Here is a 16,806-nt window from a genome sequence, read left to right on the forward strand (position 1 = left end):
CGCATCTGCTGGCTCCAGCTCGGAGAGTAAAAGCCAAGGAAACACCTCAACCAGAGAGCTGCTGAGAACTCCTAGGTGTTCTGTGTTTCATTTATTTTTCTGGAGTTTTCCCTATTTGTATAACTTGTTACATATTCATTTAGTTAGAAATAAACAAACAAACAAACATGGCCTTTGTAGTTAATAATAAATGAATCTGGGGAATGACACATGGGTTCATATCCCTCCTCCTATTTATAATAATTCATGAACAACTCCAAAAGATGAGATTTAAGAAAGCACTTCGTAGCATTCAATAACCTTCACTTTTAAGGCACTCGTTAGAAAGATGGATGATCTGAATTTAGACTTTACTCTGAACCACTGTCACTTCAGGCAAACACCAGAACTCCCAAATAGCATCTAAGCACCTTCACTGAATAATGTAAATTCTGTGGTGGGATTTAAACTGCAATATTTGTCCTAAGATTACAAAACTATTTCTGCTCTGCCAACTGATGGAGCCTTAGTGAAATTCAGTGAGACTGATTCCTGCAAATTCCTTTGGAAAATGGCACTTAGACTCCTAAGTCACTAAAGATAACATCTTCCAAACCGCTAAATTTTATTGGCTTAAAATTTTTTTAAAGAGACCAAAAGAATGAAAAACCTCTCCAGGAAACCTGTTTTAATCTTTTCTGGTCCATTGGCAGCTGATTCTTTTGACCACAGAGTTATCAAGATAAAGGGCCTGACTGTGAAATTTCAGGCTAGTGTTATTTAATGACAGGCAGGGGAATTAATTCTGCACTTGCCTTAACATAGCCAGATCAATTATGTCTGTAGTAGCTGTTTCAAGACAGAGTGAGATTGAGTACAAAGTACCCGTTTCAAGTCCAAGACGTCACAGTAGATGAGAAATCTCACTTGATATTCTTGAACTCCTTCCTGTACTCCTCTTGTGTGCTCATTAGTCAAAATACCCTTTCAACCCCTTAGGAAGAGGACTCTCCAAATAATACATACTGGACAAACACTGCTTTGGTCCAAATCACATTCCCACAACTCGTGATTGCCCTGACCACTGACTGGTACAGCACCCCAAAGAATTTGGGACTGCTGAAGACAACCTTATGTAGAATCTCTGACTCAGAGAGACATTCAGCCCACTGACTGCGCCAGGATTTAGGGCTCTCACCTCATCTCTGCAGGCACAGCAGGGAGAGAAGCAAACTCAAGTATAGTAAGTAGAAGGAGAAAATGAATGTTAAAATCATCAGTCCCAAGGCAACCACTACGCCTACAAGCATAATTTCTTCTTTGCTACCCTAGGTCATGACCCTCATCCAAAAGAGGAAGGAAAGAAACTGTCCTTTCATCATTAATTTCACTATGCCATTCAGGAAAACAACACTGACAATACCATAAAACCACAGTTTAAGTTGCCACTGGTATTTCAGCCAAATGCTAATCACCACCATCAATTGTCTAATATTTCTCATTACCTCTTTATTCATTCTAACAAATTCTACTGCAACTTATACAGGGTCTGATTAAAATCTTCTCTGGTTGACAAAGAGCCAGCAGAAAAAAAAACTATCCCCCTTATACCACAGTACTGGACCACTCCATATTTAGATACATAATAAAGCTGCATTCAAAAACTATGCAGTTGATGAATGCTGTTCTAATTTCAGAAACAAAACCTACTGACTATGTCACCTGAAGCAGAACACTGGTAAGAAAAAGCCTGTGTATAAACTGTTGTATCATTAAAATTGGATTAAAAAAAAACACAACACAGAAAACTATCCGTCATGCATAACTTCAAAGTTACTTGGTTTTGCAAATGCACCTGTAAAGCAATAGTGTGGATCACATAAGTGTGATTTGAAGAGTAATTAACAAATCTATTCATTTATTTATAACTTATGAAGGACAAAATATTTCTGATGCAGTATTCAAATCAATGCAGGAACAATATAGCTCAATGAACTGTACATCTTGCATCACACACCAGTCTGGCACACACCAACAAAAAACCAGCATTAACAGGATTGACCAAGGTTAGCAAGCAGCACTTGGGAGATCCCAAGTTTCAACACAGTTGGGAACAAAGCCAGGTGCAGCACCATGGTGTCTCCATGGTGAAGTAAGAGCAGGGAAGGACGCTCCTACACACCAAGTCTCATAGGAAGTTAGGGTTACCGCTTACTGCAAGTGTTTTCATAGACAAGGTCCGGGGATTTTTAGCATGTCTCCTCAGCAGTACTGAATACTGTAAGCATGTTAAAACTGTTTATTGCCATTTCTGTTGGCTCTTTCAGCAGAATACCAAGACACCTTAAGCTCTAAGACTTCATCCTGAGCATGCAATGGCATGAACCCAGCATATACAGAAGAGCCTAAAATCTTAGTCAAAGAATGAAGGTCACAAATTCACTCCACAGACTCAGCAGGGCTGCTCTGAGAATGAAGAATTAACTTCCACAAGTACTACAGACAATTACACACCTTCCCTTGCAAGAGCAAGACACACTTCTCTGACTAAAAAGAATACAAAACATAGCACTGCAGAAAGTTGTTTCTTTTCTCTTTCATCTTCTCCCCAAGGCACAACTGTTAGGTGTGGTTTGTCATCCCACTTAAAGGAGTACTGGAAGGCATGCCACTGCTCTATCATAAGGGCCGCAGAAGAATGTACAGACAGAGGCGAGGGAATACACAATGCCAACTGGCATTCACCTGGGGTTTTTTTGAGAAATACTTCAAAAGCAAATATTCCAACAGTTTTTCCGTTTAGTGAAATAGTTTCCCTGACTAGCTTTTTTCAGCCCCTGGGTGTGATTAAATCTGTACTCTCCCACCCCCCAACATAATTCTTACACTTAAATCTTGACATTCATATTATTACTTCTACAAATTAATCTTTCTCTATGGAGTGTACCATAATGCTCTCGGGAGGCTCATACGTTCCCGTGAGTCTTGTGAGAGCTCTGCCAAGAGGTTTTAACTCCTAGACAGATCAAAGAGAAAGTAACGAGATAAAAAGAAACAGGGTTCTCCAGACTGACAGGTCAACCATCTCTCCTCAACAAGAAAAAAAGGATGGTTTACAGAAACAAACAGGGAGACAATCAGGTTTCAAATTTGACGGAACTATCCCATAAGGTACTATAGTAGTCATTTCTGTACTAATGATTACTGATTGGTTTCACTGAATAGGAGGCCAACAATCTCACGTTATTCTTTAATTTGTATGAGTGGTACACATCAGATGAGTTACAGATCAAATTTTAGGCCGTACAAACTGCAGTGCTCTGGAAATGTAACTCAGAAGAGCAACACAAGCGTTGCAGACAAAGCAAGCCAGAAACTGCCTACCTATGTCCAATGTTTTGAAGTGTCAGAAATGTTAAACCACTGAAAGCAGAGTGCTACGTGCAGACCTACATAGGAAATTCTAAGACAGATTTGCCAAAAGACCTGATAGCCAACTTTTCTTCTAATCCTGCTGCTTCAAAAGCTCAACAAGCTTAAATGATCAAATAATAACAAATGTATGTCTTAAAGCCAAAACAAAAATGAATGAAGCCAACAGTGATAGTTCATTTCAGCAGTTCAAGATAAGAATATATACAAAAGCTATATAGGTTCATATCCTAAATAAATTTTTAAGTTATTTACAACGTTATACTCAATATACAAATTTACCTGTTTCCCCTATTTTTTCCACAATTTGACTTATAGCTCAGTTTGTCAGAATATGTAATTCCTGGTCAAAAAGCACTGAACTGTTGCAACACCAATCACTATTTTCTAATTAGAAAAAAATCTGTTAGCCAAATGGCTTTAGAGTTTGCCTAAACTAGGATTAAGCAGAAACAATGCAAGTGAAGACCTGACCTTACCAATGAGAGGAGCAAAAATACCATTGCATTCAGCAAGGTTGGAATTTTAAAAGTTTATAAAAATACATACTATGGATCTTAGTGTCTGGCCTTTCCTAGTCCAGACCCATTATATGCTAGAGCCTTTTTATGCAGTAAAACAAAAATACTACATCCATTCCAAGTTCACAAATAACTATTATAGCTAACTAAAACATCAGCTAAAATGACAAATATCATTGAAAATAATCCTTAAAATACTAACACCAAGTTATCAAATTCTATGTAGTTGATTGCATACATTCATATGCAATATTCGTACTCCTAATTTAAATGATTTTGTACGTCATTAAAATCTTACAGAGTCAGTCAAATAATGTTATGCTTTTTGATGATATATACCTTTTCAAAGCATATCATGTGCAGAAAATCCAGTAATTACAGTCATCACATATTAGGCTCTTGGCAAAAACAATTTTCTACATTAAGAATCAGATCTAGAGTCAGAATCATGCATGGATGTAGCTGTTTAATTCCAGAAAGAACTCACTAATTAAAACTTTGATTACATTACAACATTGAACATTTCTGAAATCTTAAGATGGATAGTGAATAATGCACAGTGTGCTTTATCAGCTTGCTGAGGAATTCTTCTAGTCTTTTAAAACAATTGTTTGTATTTGCTTACTAAATATGCACCTTGATCATATGCAGCATGACATATCAGAACAAGCATTTGGCTTAAAAGAATGAAGCTCAAAGTCTCAGTGGAAATGTTTTCTATGCATACATTTTTTTTCACTTTTTTTTTTATTAGTTCTACACACAACTCTAAAAAACATACTATTTACTGTCTAGGAGCACTGTAGAGGGAAAAGAAGGTGGGAACAGGAGAGGGAAGTGAGAGGATCAGCTTCCAGAAGAAACACTCACGCACTTACTAGATGATACACAAATGCACTCTGCACACACTGAACACATGAAACTTATCTTATACGCTGCAAGACAAAGAAAGATAACTATTTCAGAAATACGTAAGAATTTGAAGCACTAGGTAGTTAAAAATACCAGAAGAAGGCATCCCTAAATAGAGGGGAAATAAAATTAAAAAGCAAGTAACCACCACCTACATTTTTATGCTTGTGTACTTTTCTCTCTGTACATTAGGAAAAAAAACCCTCCTGGAAAAAAAAAAAAAAAATCTTGCTCACATGCACACACACAGAGGGTCACAAAAGCTATGAAGGAGATACTTAACACAGGTTCCTGCACAGATGACAAGCCATTAAACTTTCACCTTTAGGTAGTTATGATGATCTGATGTCTCTTTTATGATATCTCCCATTTTTTTAATTAAAATCTACAATGTGTTTAACAAGCAATTCTTCTATCAATCTTTGATGTGTTTTACTTATAAAGCAATGACAGTTTTCAGTTCAGTCTCCTTAAAGTTCCAGAGAAACCATTTTCCACTCACTTGCTTTGAAAGCCATTAAAACAACTTGATGAAGAACAGCAGCAGGGGGCTAATAGAAGCCAAGGCTTAGTAACAATCTTTAGGTTTTTCTCCTAAGACTTTCTCACAGACCCTCCTCACAAAGATCCTCAGGGCTTTTCACCCTCTCCTTTCTCCCCCCCCCCTTTCCCCCCCCCCCCCCAAAAAATCAGTTCAAAGTGACAGATGCAACTAGCTCCAGGTTTTGCTATTTTCTTAATTTCACTTTTACCTCTCAATTTTTATAGACTCCACTGAAATCTGATTCCCATAGCAGTGGTCATCTCCTCATCATCCTCCCGTCGGGAAAAAGTGATACACAGAAAGATTCAAGAAGTAACTTAGAAACATCTTCTAACCTGTCATCTATTCTGAAGAGACCACTGGTACAGAGAAATGTACCTGTTGCTTAAAAGTCATATACAAGTGGCATTCAATTAATTGGATTAATTAGTGATTTATATATGTAGTTCTGTGTTTTACTGCAGTATTTCTGAAACCTTCATAATGACAGTGACCCTGTAGCAGTTTAAATCTTGGGATATAAAGTAAAGAACTATGCAAGCCAACTGCAAATAATCTTCAACAACTCTTTAAAAATGGGAACTGCCTCTAACAAACGGTAAGTTCTTTGATTACAGTTTCATGCAAATGTAGAAATCAAAGTTTTATGGAAAACAGAAGTATTAGCATAGTACTTATGCTGATCAGAATCACTAAAGCATACTTTTTAACCTATGTTTTGCTGTGCTCACCACCATTTTAGTTATTATTATGGCCACTGGAAGGACAATCTTTGTTGATCACTAATTTTGGGGAACTTCTGGAACTCCAGAGCTCTATGGACTCTTCAATTGCTGTATTCAAGTGATGCCACTGTGGTCAAAATACCGCACATGGCATTTCAGCTACATGAACAGCTACTTCCCTGAAGCAGGGCTATAGGACATAGCTGTTCATCCCAGATTCTAGTTACAATCCCTTGTTCTTTTAAAAACTAGAGCTACAGTTGCAGTACATGTGGCTAGGAACAAACAGGGACTAAAGGAGTCAGATACATGTCTCCTCATCTTGAGGACAGGGGCAGCACATATGAGAGATTCGAGGTCAGGAAAGACAGATGGTGGGCATTTCCATTAGAGCTAAGTCACCTCTTGTCCTTACACCACTGAGCTTTATGTTCTCCAATTGGTGGCTCTCATGGTTTGTGTTTCTACTTTATTTTAGCAAGCTCGTATTTGTAAAACAAACTGGGAGAATACACTGTGGAATAAACTTCTAGATGTCTGAGAACAAATCTTATCGATACTTTCTCAGAGCAACGCCAACAATCATACTTTCTGCATCTCCCCCTTCTGCTAAAGTAATACACTGTTAAAATGTTAATGTGAGATCTGTTTTCTAAATGAGATTTCCTTGGGGAAAAAAAAAAAACCAAAACACATAAGAAATTCTAAGTCAGTGCACTGACATACAGTCCTGTCAGTAAAGACACAAAAAGCTTCTGTTGGCTTTCCGAGATAATCATATCATAAATATTGGAAAAGGATCCATCAAGAGTATAACCTAAGGAAGTTTGAGAAGCACAGAAACAATATCCTAAGGAACAGGAACAGTTACGTACAATTTTCTACAAGCATATGATCACTTCACAGAATTGAAAAAATGTAAGGCTGGAAGGACCTCACAAGATCACTAGTACAACTCTCTTAATGGTGGCAGGATCAAACATATGTTATGTGAGTGCTATATAATACATGCCAGATCCAGAATATGTGTCTAAGCATTATCCTGCCAGAGCCTCCATTCAGGCTGCTCCATCCTTCAAATTATTCTACCATTTGTGCAATCTTGGGTTTAAAAAAATACTTGCAATACTATATATGTAATAGCACTGTAAGACTGTTATGCTACAAGTACATGACCTAGAGTTCATCATGAATGCTACTGCAGAATAACCATTTAATTAAAATTACCATTAGCATTACTTCTTTCTGTATTAGTTTTCAAGTATTAATGCTTACTTCTCCAGGAGGGTAAACTTTTCTTTTCTCATATTTTCTATTTTCAGAGAAAGAACATCTCTCACCTTTAGGAGTTTAGCCTCATTTCCCTATAATGTATTCATCACCGCTCAGCACATCTGTCCCAGCAAATCCCATTTCCTGTTCTATTCATGAGGCTCAGCAACCTGGAGCTTTAGTGATTGCCGCCACACTTTTCCCATGGCCTTCTCACCTCTCACCCCCCCCCACGCACCCCGCTCCCATTGTTTATCATCTGTTCTCCCCTGCTGCAAACTGCTGTCAGATGTTCACTTATCCCTAATCTTACTCACTGCCTTTGATATTCTTTCTAATCCAACAACCTGTCAACTGGGGCATCAGCCCATGTCCAGACCAGCTGCTCTGTCACAGGCCGTAAGATTCCCTCTCAGCTCCAAGAGGTATTTAAAGGATTTTGACACAGCAACCACAACGTGAAACAAATAATTAATGCTGTTTTGATCAGTGATCAGGGCTTTAGTGTGACATGAGCTGACCACTAAGAAAAACTGAGCTTTACTTTGTTTAAACTTAAGTAAACTTCAGTGTTACTGTATTAACAAGATTTTTATCTATGTCTGAAGGACAGTACCAAAAAGCTAAGTTCTTTAACTTGTTTTAGTTAAAAATTATAAAGAATAATTAATCTGAATGCAAGTCAGAGGGGCACTTAACTTTATATGCCTGCTGTGTAAAACATGCTTATTTATGCAACATCAACTTGTGTAGAGTTTTCAAAGCACGGGACCTGACCTTTTATGAGTTACAGCTGAAAATACAAATGTATTTTAAATATGGCACCAGCTGAGATAAAATTGTTATTTAAAACACACTTGTATTTTCAGGAGTATAACAAAGCATAGTTTCAGCCCATATGGACCATCAAAACCAGACATTTTAAAGAATATTCCCATTTACAGAAAATGTCTAATTTCCATAATATTCAGATTTGCTATAAACACTTAAAATGCTACAGTGTTCATCTGCTTTAAAACATACCAAATACACATAATGTCATAGCTGAAATTATGATTCAGATGACAGATTTTTTGTACTGGGAAAAAAGAAGTTTCTGCTATTTAAGCAAACATATGTATTTTGATCCAAACTGAAAAACAAATAAAGCACTTAGTTGTTGAAGAACATGAACACTATTTTGTTTCTCAGATCTAACTGCAATTACTACAAAAAAGACGGTACCAAACAAGTCAGAAAAGCCTACTTTATACCCTTCAGTAGTAGTATTTCACACACACAAAAATATAATAAAATCTCAGTGATGGGATTTTATAACATGGTTCATTCACTTAGAACTAAACCACTTTTATTCTTAGGGCTTGTCTACACCAGGGCATCAAGAAAACGAATCTGAAATAAGTACCTTGATGAACTTGAATTCTGCTAGTTAAACTCCATTAAACCCCTGTGTGGACACAGTCATTCAGTTTAGTTTACTGCTCCCTTAGGGCATGCACTGGAAAGTTAACATGGATTAAGGTAGGGTATGAATTCAAAGTGCAATCATACTTTGAAAATGGTTTAACGTAAACAGAACCAGACTCTTTGTTGTAGAATGAGACATGGAGCAATCAGGAAAGTCCTGTGTAGACAAGCCTTTGCAGATGAGGCTACTGGAGTGGTATTGTCAAAGCCAATGGTTTTCAACCTCTTCATCTGCAGACCTGGAAACATCTTCCAGTGAAGTTGCAGACCTTGGTAGCACATTAAAATCTGCTGATAATTGATGGGCTTTTCTTAGTTGACTCACATGGATGACCTACAAGCCCCCAATAAGCTATGTATCAGAACTTGAAAAATACTGGTTTAAGCTAACTGCAACTTACATACCTCCTCCTAATACTCAGTCTTAATTTCATAGCTATTGCATGGTAACCCAAGCAGTCTAGTTACTGATGACATTAAATGAGATTTTAATGTTCATTTATGCAGGTGTAGACACATTTCAGCCCTGTGCAAGGATGCCACAAAAGATGCTTTGACAGAACCTTATTCTTTCCAATAAGTGACATTTGCTGTCATAAGTTTGTTAAATCATAATATGACTGACCTAAAAGCATTAAATTTTGTCACTGCCAACTAGTTTTCATGTATTTACTTCAAAGAACCCTACATTCACTTGTCAAAGCATGCTGGATAAAGAAATTAAGACTAATACAACATAATATTCACTGAAACAAAAACAAGTACTAGAGTTCTTTTCAACTACTACTCTTATTAACGAATTCTTCTCATTTCCCCCTTTAGTAATTCATAAATGTCTCATACAAAAATAACTTGTACAAATTTCCAGAGTTGAATTCAAGGTGTATGGCAGAGCCAGAAGCAGATACACGTAGATTCCTTAATTTCTTTTCTTAAACCTGTGCTCTAATTTCAAAGAACACTGTTTCTCTCAAATGAAATTATGTTCCCTTGGTATTTAACTCTCTAATGCTGTCATTGCAAAAACTTCACGTTTCTTTTCTTTCACCCATATAAAAGAATTATACTGCACTTCAACCATAATTCCCAGTGAACACAGCAGCAGTCACATCAGTCAGATCAGAAATCTGTCTTATCCAGGATCCTACCTCTGACAGAAGCCAAGATGCCTAAGGAAGACTATATTGTTAAAATACTCCCAGCCTCCTGCAATTTGCAGCTCAGGGACTTCCTGAGCTAGAAGCACTATGTTTGCATTTAAGATTAATACTATATACTGACAACAAACTTGACAAGCTGAAGAAAATGAGACAAATTTTGCAGCAAAAATGGCATCTCCTTTTATTGCACTACTGCTTTGAAAAAATGAACTGCAAATAAATGTATTACTCAGTAGCATATTTCCTACTACTGGAGCCTTTTGAAGATTAAACAGAAGACTTACTTGTTTGAACAGGTAACTTAAAAATCTGTTTACTCTCTCAACAGCATCATTTTTAACTGTCAAAATGGAAAAGAATGTTTTAGGTTTATAAAAAAGCAGACGGAAGTTCCAGAGAACATTTCAGGCAGCTAGGCATGTTCATGTTCCTATTACTGTATAAAAAAAATTTCTGAATGTAAAATCAGATTGTTAATATTATTGTAACACTGCACTGCTTTGCTTTTTTCATCTTCAAAGTTTTCATGACATTAATGATACAGACCTCACTTCTTTCTGCATGCATACATATTTTAATCTCTTGACATCTCCAAGACACTTAAATTGTAAGGCAGAGAAACAGAGTGGTTGCTCATGGTCACAAAAGAAAGCAGTAGCAAATCTAAGATTAGAAATAAGAAATGCCTTCTCCACTGATGAATTGCGCACTACTCCCAAAGTACATTTTCTACCCATTATAAAGTTCATGATGTGTTAAAATCTACAATAGTCTTGAAAATTACTTTAGAATGACTGTAAAACTCAAGGAGATTATAATTGAATTACCTGAACACCGAATGAAAACATCATGCATTAAAATGAAATTGAAGGGAGCATTTTTCATGTTTAATTTCAAAATTAATGATTCTAAACATTAAATCAATAGAGGATATGTGATGCTCAGGCACTGGACTACTCTGAAGTGTGGAAGGAATGTGAAGCTCACAAAAGAGCAAATAGTTCCAATTTACCACTACTGACTTTATGGTTCAGTCGATATGCACGGAGTTTTTGAGGTTTATCCCACATCATTGAAACAGATGCCCATTCACCATTCCACACATTCGAATACAAACTCACATACATACTGGGAAAATTACTGACAGTTGATATTAGCAGCAAACTTCTGAAAGTTCCTGGGCAGAATGCACATATATGTTTATACAATGCAAGGAAACAGTGGCAAGAGCTCCCTTGCCAGAACAACCTTTAAAAACAAAGCTATAGGAGTCTGGGCTAGATCCAGATATGTGAGCTCTGGGCAAAAGTTTCTGTTGCAGCTCAAGATACATTCCTCCAGCTAGATGCTTCCCCCCAGCTGATGCTCTGCCACCCCTTGAAGGATACTGTCCCTAGCACAGAGGTCACCAAAGTGAACTGCAAAGGCAATTCACTTAGTTCTATGCGAAGCTCAGTAATTTAGTTTGAAGGGCTGATGGAGGCGGGTTTGAACTGGAATGGCAGAGTAAGAGCTGGCATAAAACTGCTTTCCTTTCTGCTGATTCTCAGAGGGCAATAACTGCTAGCATGGGGACAAACAATTGCATGCAGTAACTTCTTAAATTACTACAAGATTCACCAGAGCTCTGTCTGTCAAAGCCCTGTGTTAGAGTCCAAAACAAACATGCAGAACCACTGAAATCCCTGCTCAGGTACTGATTGAGAAGACTACATTGAATCCAAATTCCCAATTGGATACTTAACACTGCCTAAAATCCTAACAGCTCTGCTCAACTGTTAGTACTCAGAGACTACTTCATGACTTAGTCTCAGCAGAATTCTTAAACTTGGTATTTTTTTTGTCTAATATATAGGCCACTGCCTGGCTAACACACACAAAAGAGAGCTTGAAAATTTACACACAAATGTGCTTCTCAGCAGTGAGCACACTCTCCTGTGATGTGGGAAGCAATATTAATTGAAGCAAGATCTTGCAGCCTGACTCTACCACATCCCAGGGAAATGCCCTAGCCCTTGGGCATTCAGTTAATCTCTCATTAGCCATCCCTCTGGTCTCTTGAATAAATTATTTATGAAAAGCAGAAAAACTTCAATAGGAAAAAGTGAAAAGAGATTTACCATGGAGTTCCTGGTAAAGAAGCTAATTCTTCAGGAGGTGATATATGTTTAAAAAAAAAAAAAAAGCCCCTTTAGACAACAAATCAATTTGCACTTTAGGGGCAAGTACACATTAAAACTAGCCAGATGCTATCCTATATGGGAGATATATTAATTCTCTTCTTTCAGTACCAAGCAGAACAAAAATATATAAACAGGGTTCCTACTGACAAAATGAAGAAGATATTAATCAGGCTACATGAGGTACCTTGTCCATCTCTCGCCCTCAGGCCACTCCACTTAAAATAACATAGCTTACTTGACTGAGGTGCCCATCTTGAGGAAGGGCTGACAGCTGAAAATCCCAAGCAGAAAGGGAGGTCCATTTTGAGGAGCTGTTAGATGCCTATTTTGAAGAACATAGTTTTAAACTGTACCTTACCCCTCCGCATTGGCCCTAACCAAATCTGCCTACAGCTTGCTGAATTCCATGACTCCTTTACTGCACTTCCATTTCTACCTTTGCACTATACAAAGACAGAACAAATAATTTAAAAAAGTGGTTGGTACAGTGATTTGTCTGGAGAGCCAGGCTATTCCCCATAGCTTGGATGCCTAACACTAAGTTGCACGTTGCCTGAACCCGCATGGTTCAAAAGCTAGAATTCTTTCAGAAGGCTGTACGCTTAATTTTACACTCTACAGGAAACATTCAGAGCTCATCACTTCCATTTAAAATATGAGTGGGCAGAGGAAGAGGAAGATGAAAGACCTCATATGAAAAGATCTCATGACCCTGTATTGGAAGAGCAGATCCACCATGGGCATAAATTGCTGCAACTTCAGGAACTCCTATGACTTATGAAAATCCTCACTACAGCTAAATAGCCAGAAACCAACATTTTTCTCAAGGTCTTTTGGGAGAGTATTTCTATATGTAACCAAATATAACGGGTTCAATCCAACGGACGACTCAAGCTCTTATGACACAGGAAAACTTAAGACTCAAGCACAAACCTAGAAAGACACTGATGGAGTTTTCTCTAACATGATAGTAACCACCTGACTTGATTCTAAGTGCATACAACTCTGTATCTGCATGTGCCCACAACTCCCTGTCTGAACATCCAGGAAAATACTCAGCTGGCCAAAACACTAATCCAGTCTTTGGGCCTACAGTTTTGAATGTGTTAAGTGCCCCTGACGAACAGGTAGGAGACCATCTGAGTCTTTGGCTCCACTCTTGATCAGGTGTGACCACAATCTTCTTCACATGCATAACCTGTGTGGGCTTACAACAGTATTTACTCAGCATTTTGTTTAGATTTCACCACCCCTCCTCCACCCACCCAATGGATCCCTTTGCTGACGTCCTGCAGTTTTCTGGTGGTCTGTAAACCTGCTAGAAGAACAGTGGTTTACAACTCAGCAGGGTACGAGTTGAATGGATAAAATCTGACTAGTAGGGTAAACTGTGATACACATCAATTGTATCTAAATTTATGTTCAACTGCTGAAGACTTAACTGTTTTAGCTACAGTGATGGGATCAAAACTACCTCCAAACAAATAGTATAATTTTTAGATTAAATGTCTTAGAATCAATGCTATAATGTACGTGTTCATGATTAAATGTCTAGGAATCAATGCTGTAACGTTAACTGTTCATGAATGCTTAGAAATAATCTTAAAATCACATTGTATGTGAAAAATTCTTTCAATTTCTTGTTTGCACAGAAAAGCAATAGTTATAAAAACCCAAACTAATAAAATAAAAAAACTCTCATTCTATATACATCCTTGGACAGAGGAGTTATGTTGAAATATCAGTGTCTATTTTAAGAACGTATCTGTTTGAAAATAGATTTCAAAATCTCAGTCTTCAAGGCCCAAATTATTCTTTATCAATATTAAATAAACACAAAAATATGCATCAATGAATCTTCTTCAGACTGCAGTGAATTATAGGGGACATATAATAGCTTCACAAAAATACCTGTAAGACCGCCCCAAGCCTTCCAATTACAGCATGATGCCACATACTGCATAAAGTAAGTATCCAAATTGATCTCAGTTTTCACAGTGCAACAAATGCCATTACTTAAATTTTCCTCATTCAGATTATTCTGTTATTCAGAAAGACTTTTTTATTAGATTTGGGTTAAGTTCAGCAAGCACGTGCAGGGAATTCATGGAAGGGGGAAACTAATTTAAGATACAGCACCAATTAGGAACTGAAAAGTTTCTTTTTCCAGCTAGTGAATAAAAAAATGTTGGACAAGGGGAAGACCTCCTCAGCATAAAACCATTAAGATCAAGGGCTAGATTTTGGAAATAATTTTCAGTGTTAGGTGAGTGTGGAATTTTCAAAAATTCTTAAGCAGATCAGACACCTAACTCCCTTAGATTTTAGACACTTAACCATTTAGCTATTTAATGGGGTTTTCAGCAGGCCTAAATGCCTTTGAAACAATTAGTTAAATGACTAAAAATATTTAGTATTTCCTCTGGTTACTAAGTCAGGTTTTAAATGCAAAATGAGTTTTCAGTAAACGTAGAGCTTGTCCCTCACGTCAGGTGCAGGCAGTTGTGCGCTTGTTGAGCTTATGCACTCAGTAGGCCTGACCCAAGCCAGCTTCTCTACAGATGCCATATAAACTACATTTTCATGTTCATTTTAAGACAGTGCTACAGCCAAGAGAAACAATCTCTGCCCTCAACCAGCCCCCAAACACTCATCCCTAACCACCATATTACCACCTCCCATCTGCCAGCATAAGCATTTGAACTGATGGACTTTCTTTAGGTGAAAACTAACTCCTTCTTTTGGCCAGATTATGTTTGACCTGGACCGGATCCCTGACCCAGCTCACTATCTTGCTGCACAAACACTTGTGCAAGCAGAGGAAGTAGCAAGATCTGCAGAAAGGGCAAGTCTACTTCTTTTGGTGGCAATGCTGGTATCTGTCAAATCACAGCATGTGACCAAACACATCCTTATTTCTTCTTTACCATACTCATCACACTTAAGGCACTTGTATTCAATTAAAAGTAATTTTGTAATACTGTTTTGTACATTTTAATTAAATCCCATTTTTCATGCAAATAGAGCATGACTCAGAAATGAAAATGAAATTAAGAAGCAAGACTTGTCACTTATAAACTAAGCCAGAAAAAATTCAGAACATGAAAGAATGTTCTTCAGGTTTTCTTCTGATACCTATAAAGAAATAATTAATTCAGTGTAAAGCTTTCAGCTGTTCACGAATCAAAATGTTTTACTTTTCCCAACCAATTAAAAGAGAGCTTTCTTCAGGAAAATCATGTACAATATGTATCAAAAAAGGTAAAAAAATCAATTCAACTGTTTTAATGCAAGCTATTTCAACCCTTGCTTTTCCTCTTCTCTATCTTATCTCACTGTTGGACTTACACCTCCTTCATATACATTCCCTCTTCTGCCTTTTCAACTGCTGCGTTTAGAAGCAAAGCAAAGAAGGAATAAGAGATGTGGTCTGCAGCATGCATTTTTAGGGCTGTCCAAATTCTTCTGTATTTCCACTTCCACCCCTCTACCTGGGTAGAAGCTCACCCCGGACCAGCCAATACTGCATTATCAGCTAGAAAAACAAACGCTTTTGTGCACGACCTCGCTCGCAGAAAACTTTCAAGGAACATGCAGCACTTTACGCTGCGAGAAGCAACTTTCCTTTCACGCCTTGCATTCCTGCCACTGTTGGAGGTACCAGTTCTCAGGGATGCTGTGGAAGGTGACTCACGTTGATACAAACATGACAAGGAAAGGGATTTCTTTCCCTGCTTCCCACTTGCCAGCACCGAGGCTGGCCTGGCAGAGCAGCGGCCTAACTTGTCGATAGAAGTTAACATGCCACGCTGAGGGCTGGCCAGCAACGGGCTCGATCTGCAAACTCTCAGCACCAAAGCAAGGCCCAGATCAGGAGATGCCCCGCTCAAAGGTGAACTGAAACACCAGAACGGGGTTAAGGAGACAGCCCCGGACCCCAGTGAGGTAGCGGGCGCCCGGGGGCACGGCGCACCCGTGGAGGAGCTGGAGTTGCTGTCACACCCCAAGGCAGTCCCCTCCACAGGCACCGATCTTTCGGGCTACCTCCGCTGTCCACCCCGCCGGCCCGGGAAGGCTGCGGCGGGCGGGCAGGGGCAGAGCAGCCGCCTGCGGGGCGGTGCCGGGCGGTGCGGGGCGGGAGGGCGCCATCAGGCTGAGGCGCACGCTCCTCCGGCGACACCGCCGCTGTCCCAAAATGGCGGAGGCCGGGGGAGGGTGGTGGGGTGTGACAGGACACCAGAGGGGCCCGCGGGCCGGCCGGCCCTTCTCCTTCGGCCTCCCGCCTCTGCGCTCCGCGACGAGGCGGGAGAGGGCCCGGCCGCGGCGGAGGGGAGGGGCGGGGGGACGGGACGGGATGGCCCGGCCGTGAGGGAAGGGGCTGGGCGGGCGCCAAGGGGCGAGCCGCCGGCGCCACTCACCTGCCGGTAACAGAGGCGGAAAGGCCGCAGGTAGAGGGAGGAGGTGCAGGGTTTGAGCGCCAGCTCCTCGATGGCCTCCATGCCTGCCGGGGGCAGCGGCCGCCAGAAAGTGGAGGAGGAGAAGGAGGAGGAGGAGGAAGGGGAGAGGCGTGCGCAGCCGCTGGCGGCCGGGCCGAGGGCGGCGGGCAGGGCC

General features: G+C 39.4%; 1 protein-coding gene across 1 annotated transcript in view; it reads right to left on the reverse strand.

Moving 5' to 3' along the window:
- The window catches only part of NUDT14 (nudix (nucleoside diphosphate linked moiety X)-type motif 14), a 61,448-nt gene extending 44,754 nt beyond the window's left edge, over positions 1 to 16,694 (reverse strand). The window contains exon 1 of the mRNA XM_010584130.1: positions 16,614 to 16,694. Within this exon, the coding sequence (XP_010582432.1) occupies positions 16,614 to 16,694 (81 nt within the window). The remainder of the gene's footprint in view (positions 1 to 16,613) is intronic.
- Between the last annotated feature and the right edge of the window lie 112 nt (positions 16,695 to 16,806).

This window comes from Haliaeetus leucocephalus, unplaced genomic scaffold (assembly GCF_000737465.1).
Source record: "Haliaeetus leucocephalus isolate CR32 unplaced genomic scaffold, Haliaeetus_leucocephalus-4.0 Scaffold944, whole genome shotgun sequence".
Lineage (NCBI taxonomy): Eukaryota > Metazoa > Chordata > Aves > Accipitriformes > Accipitridae > Haliaeetus > Haliaeetus leucocephalus.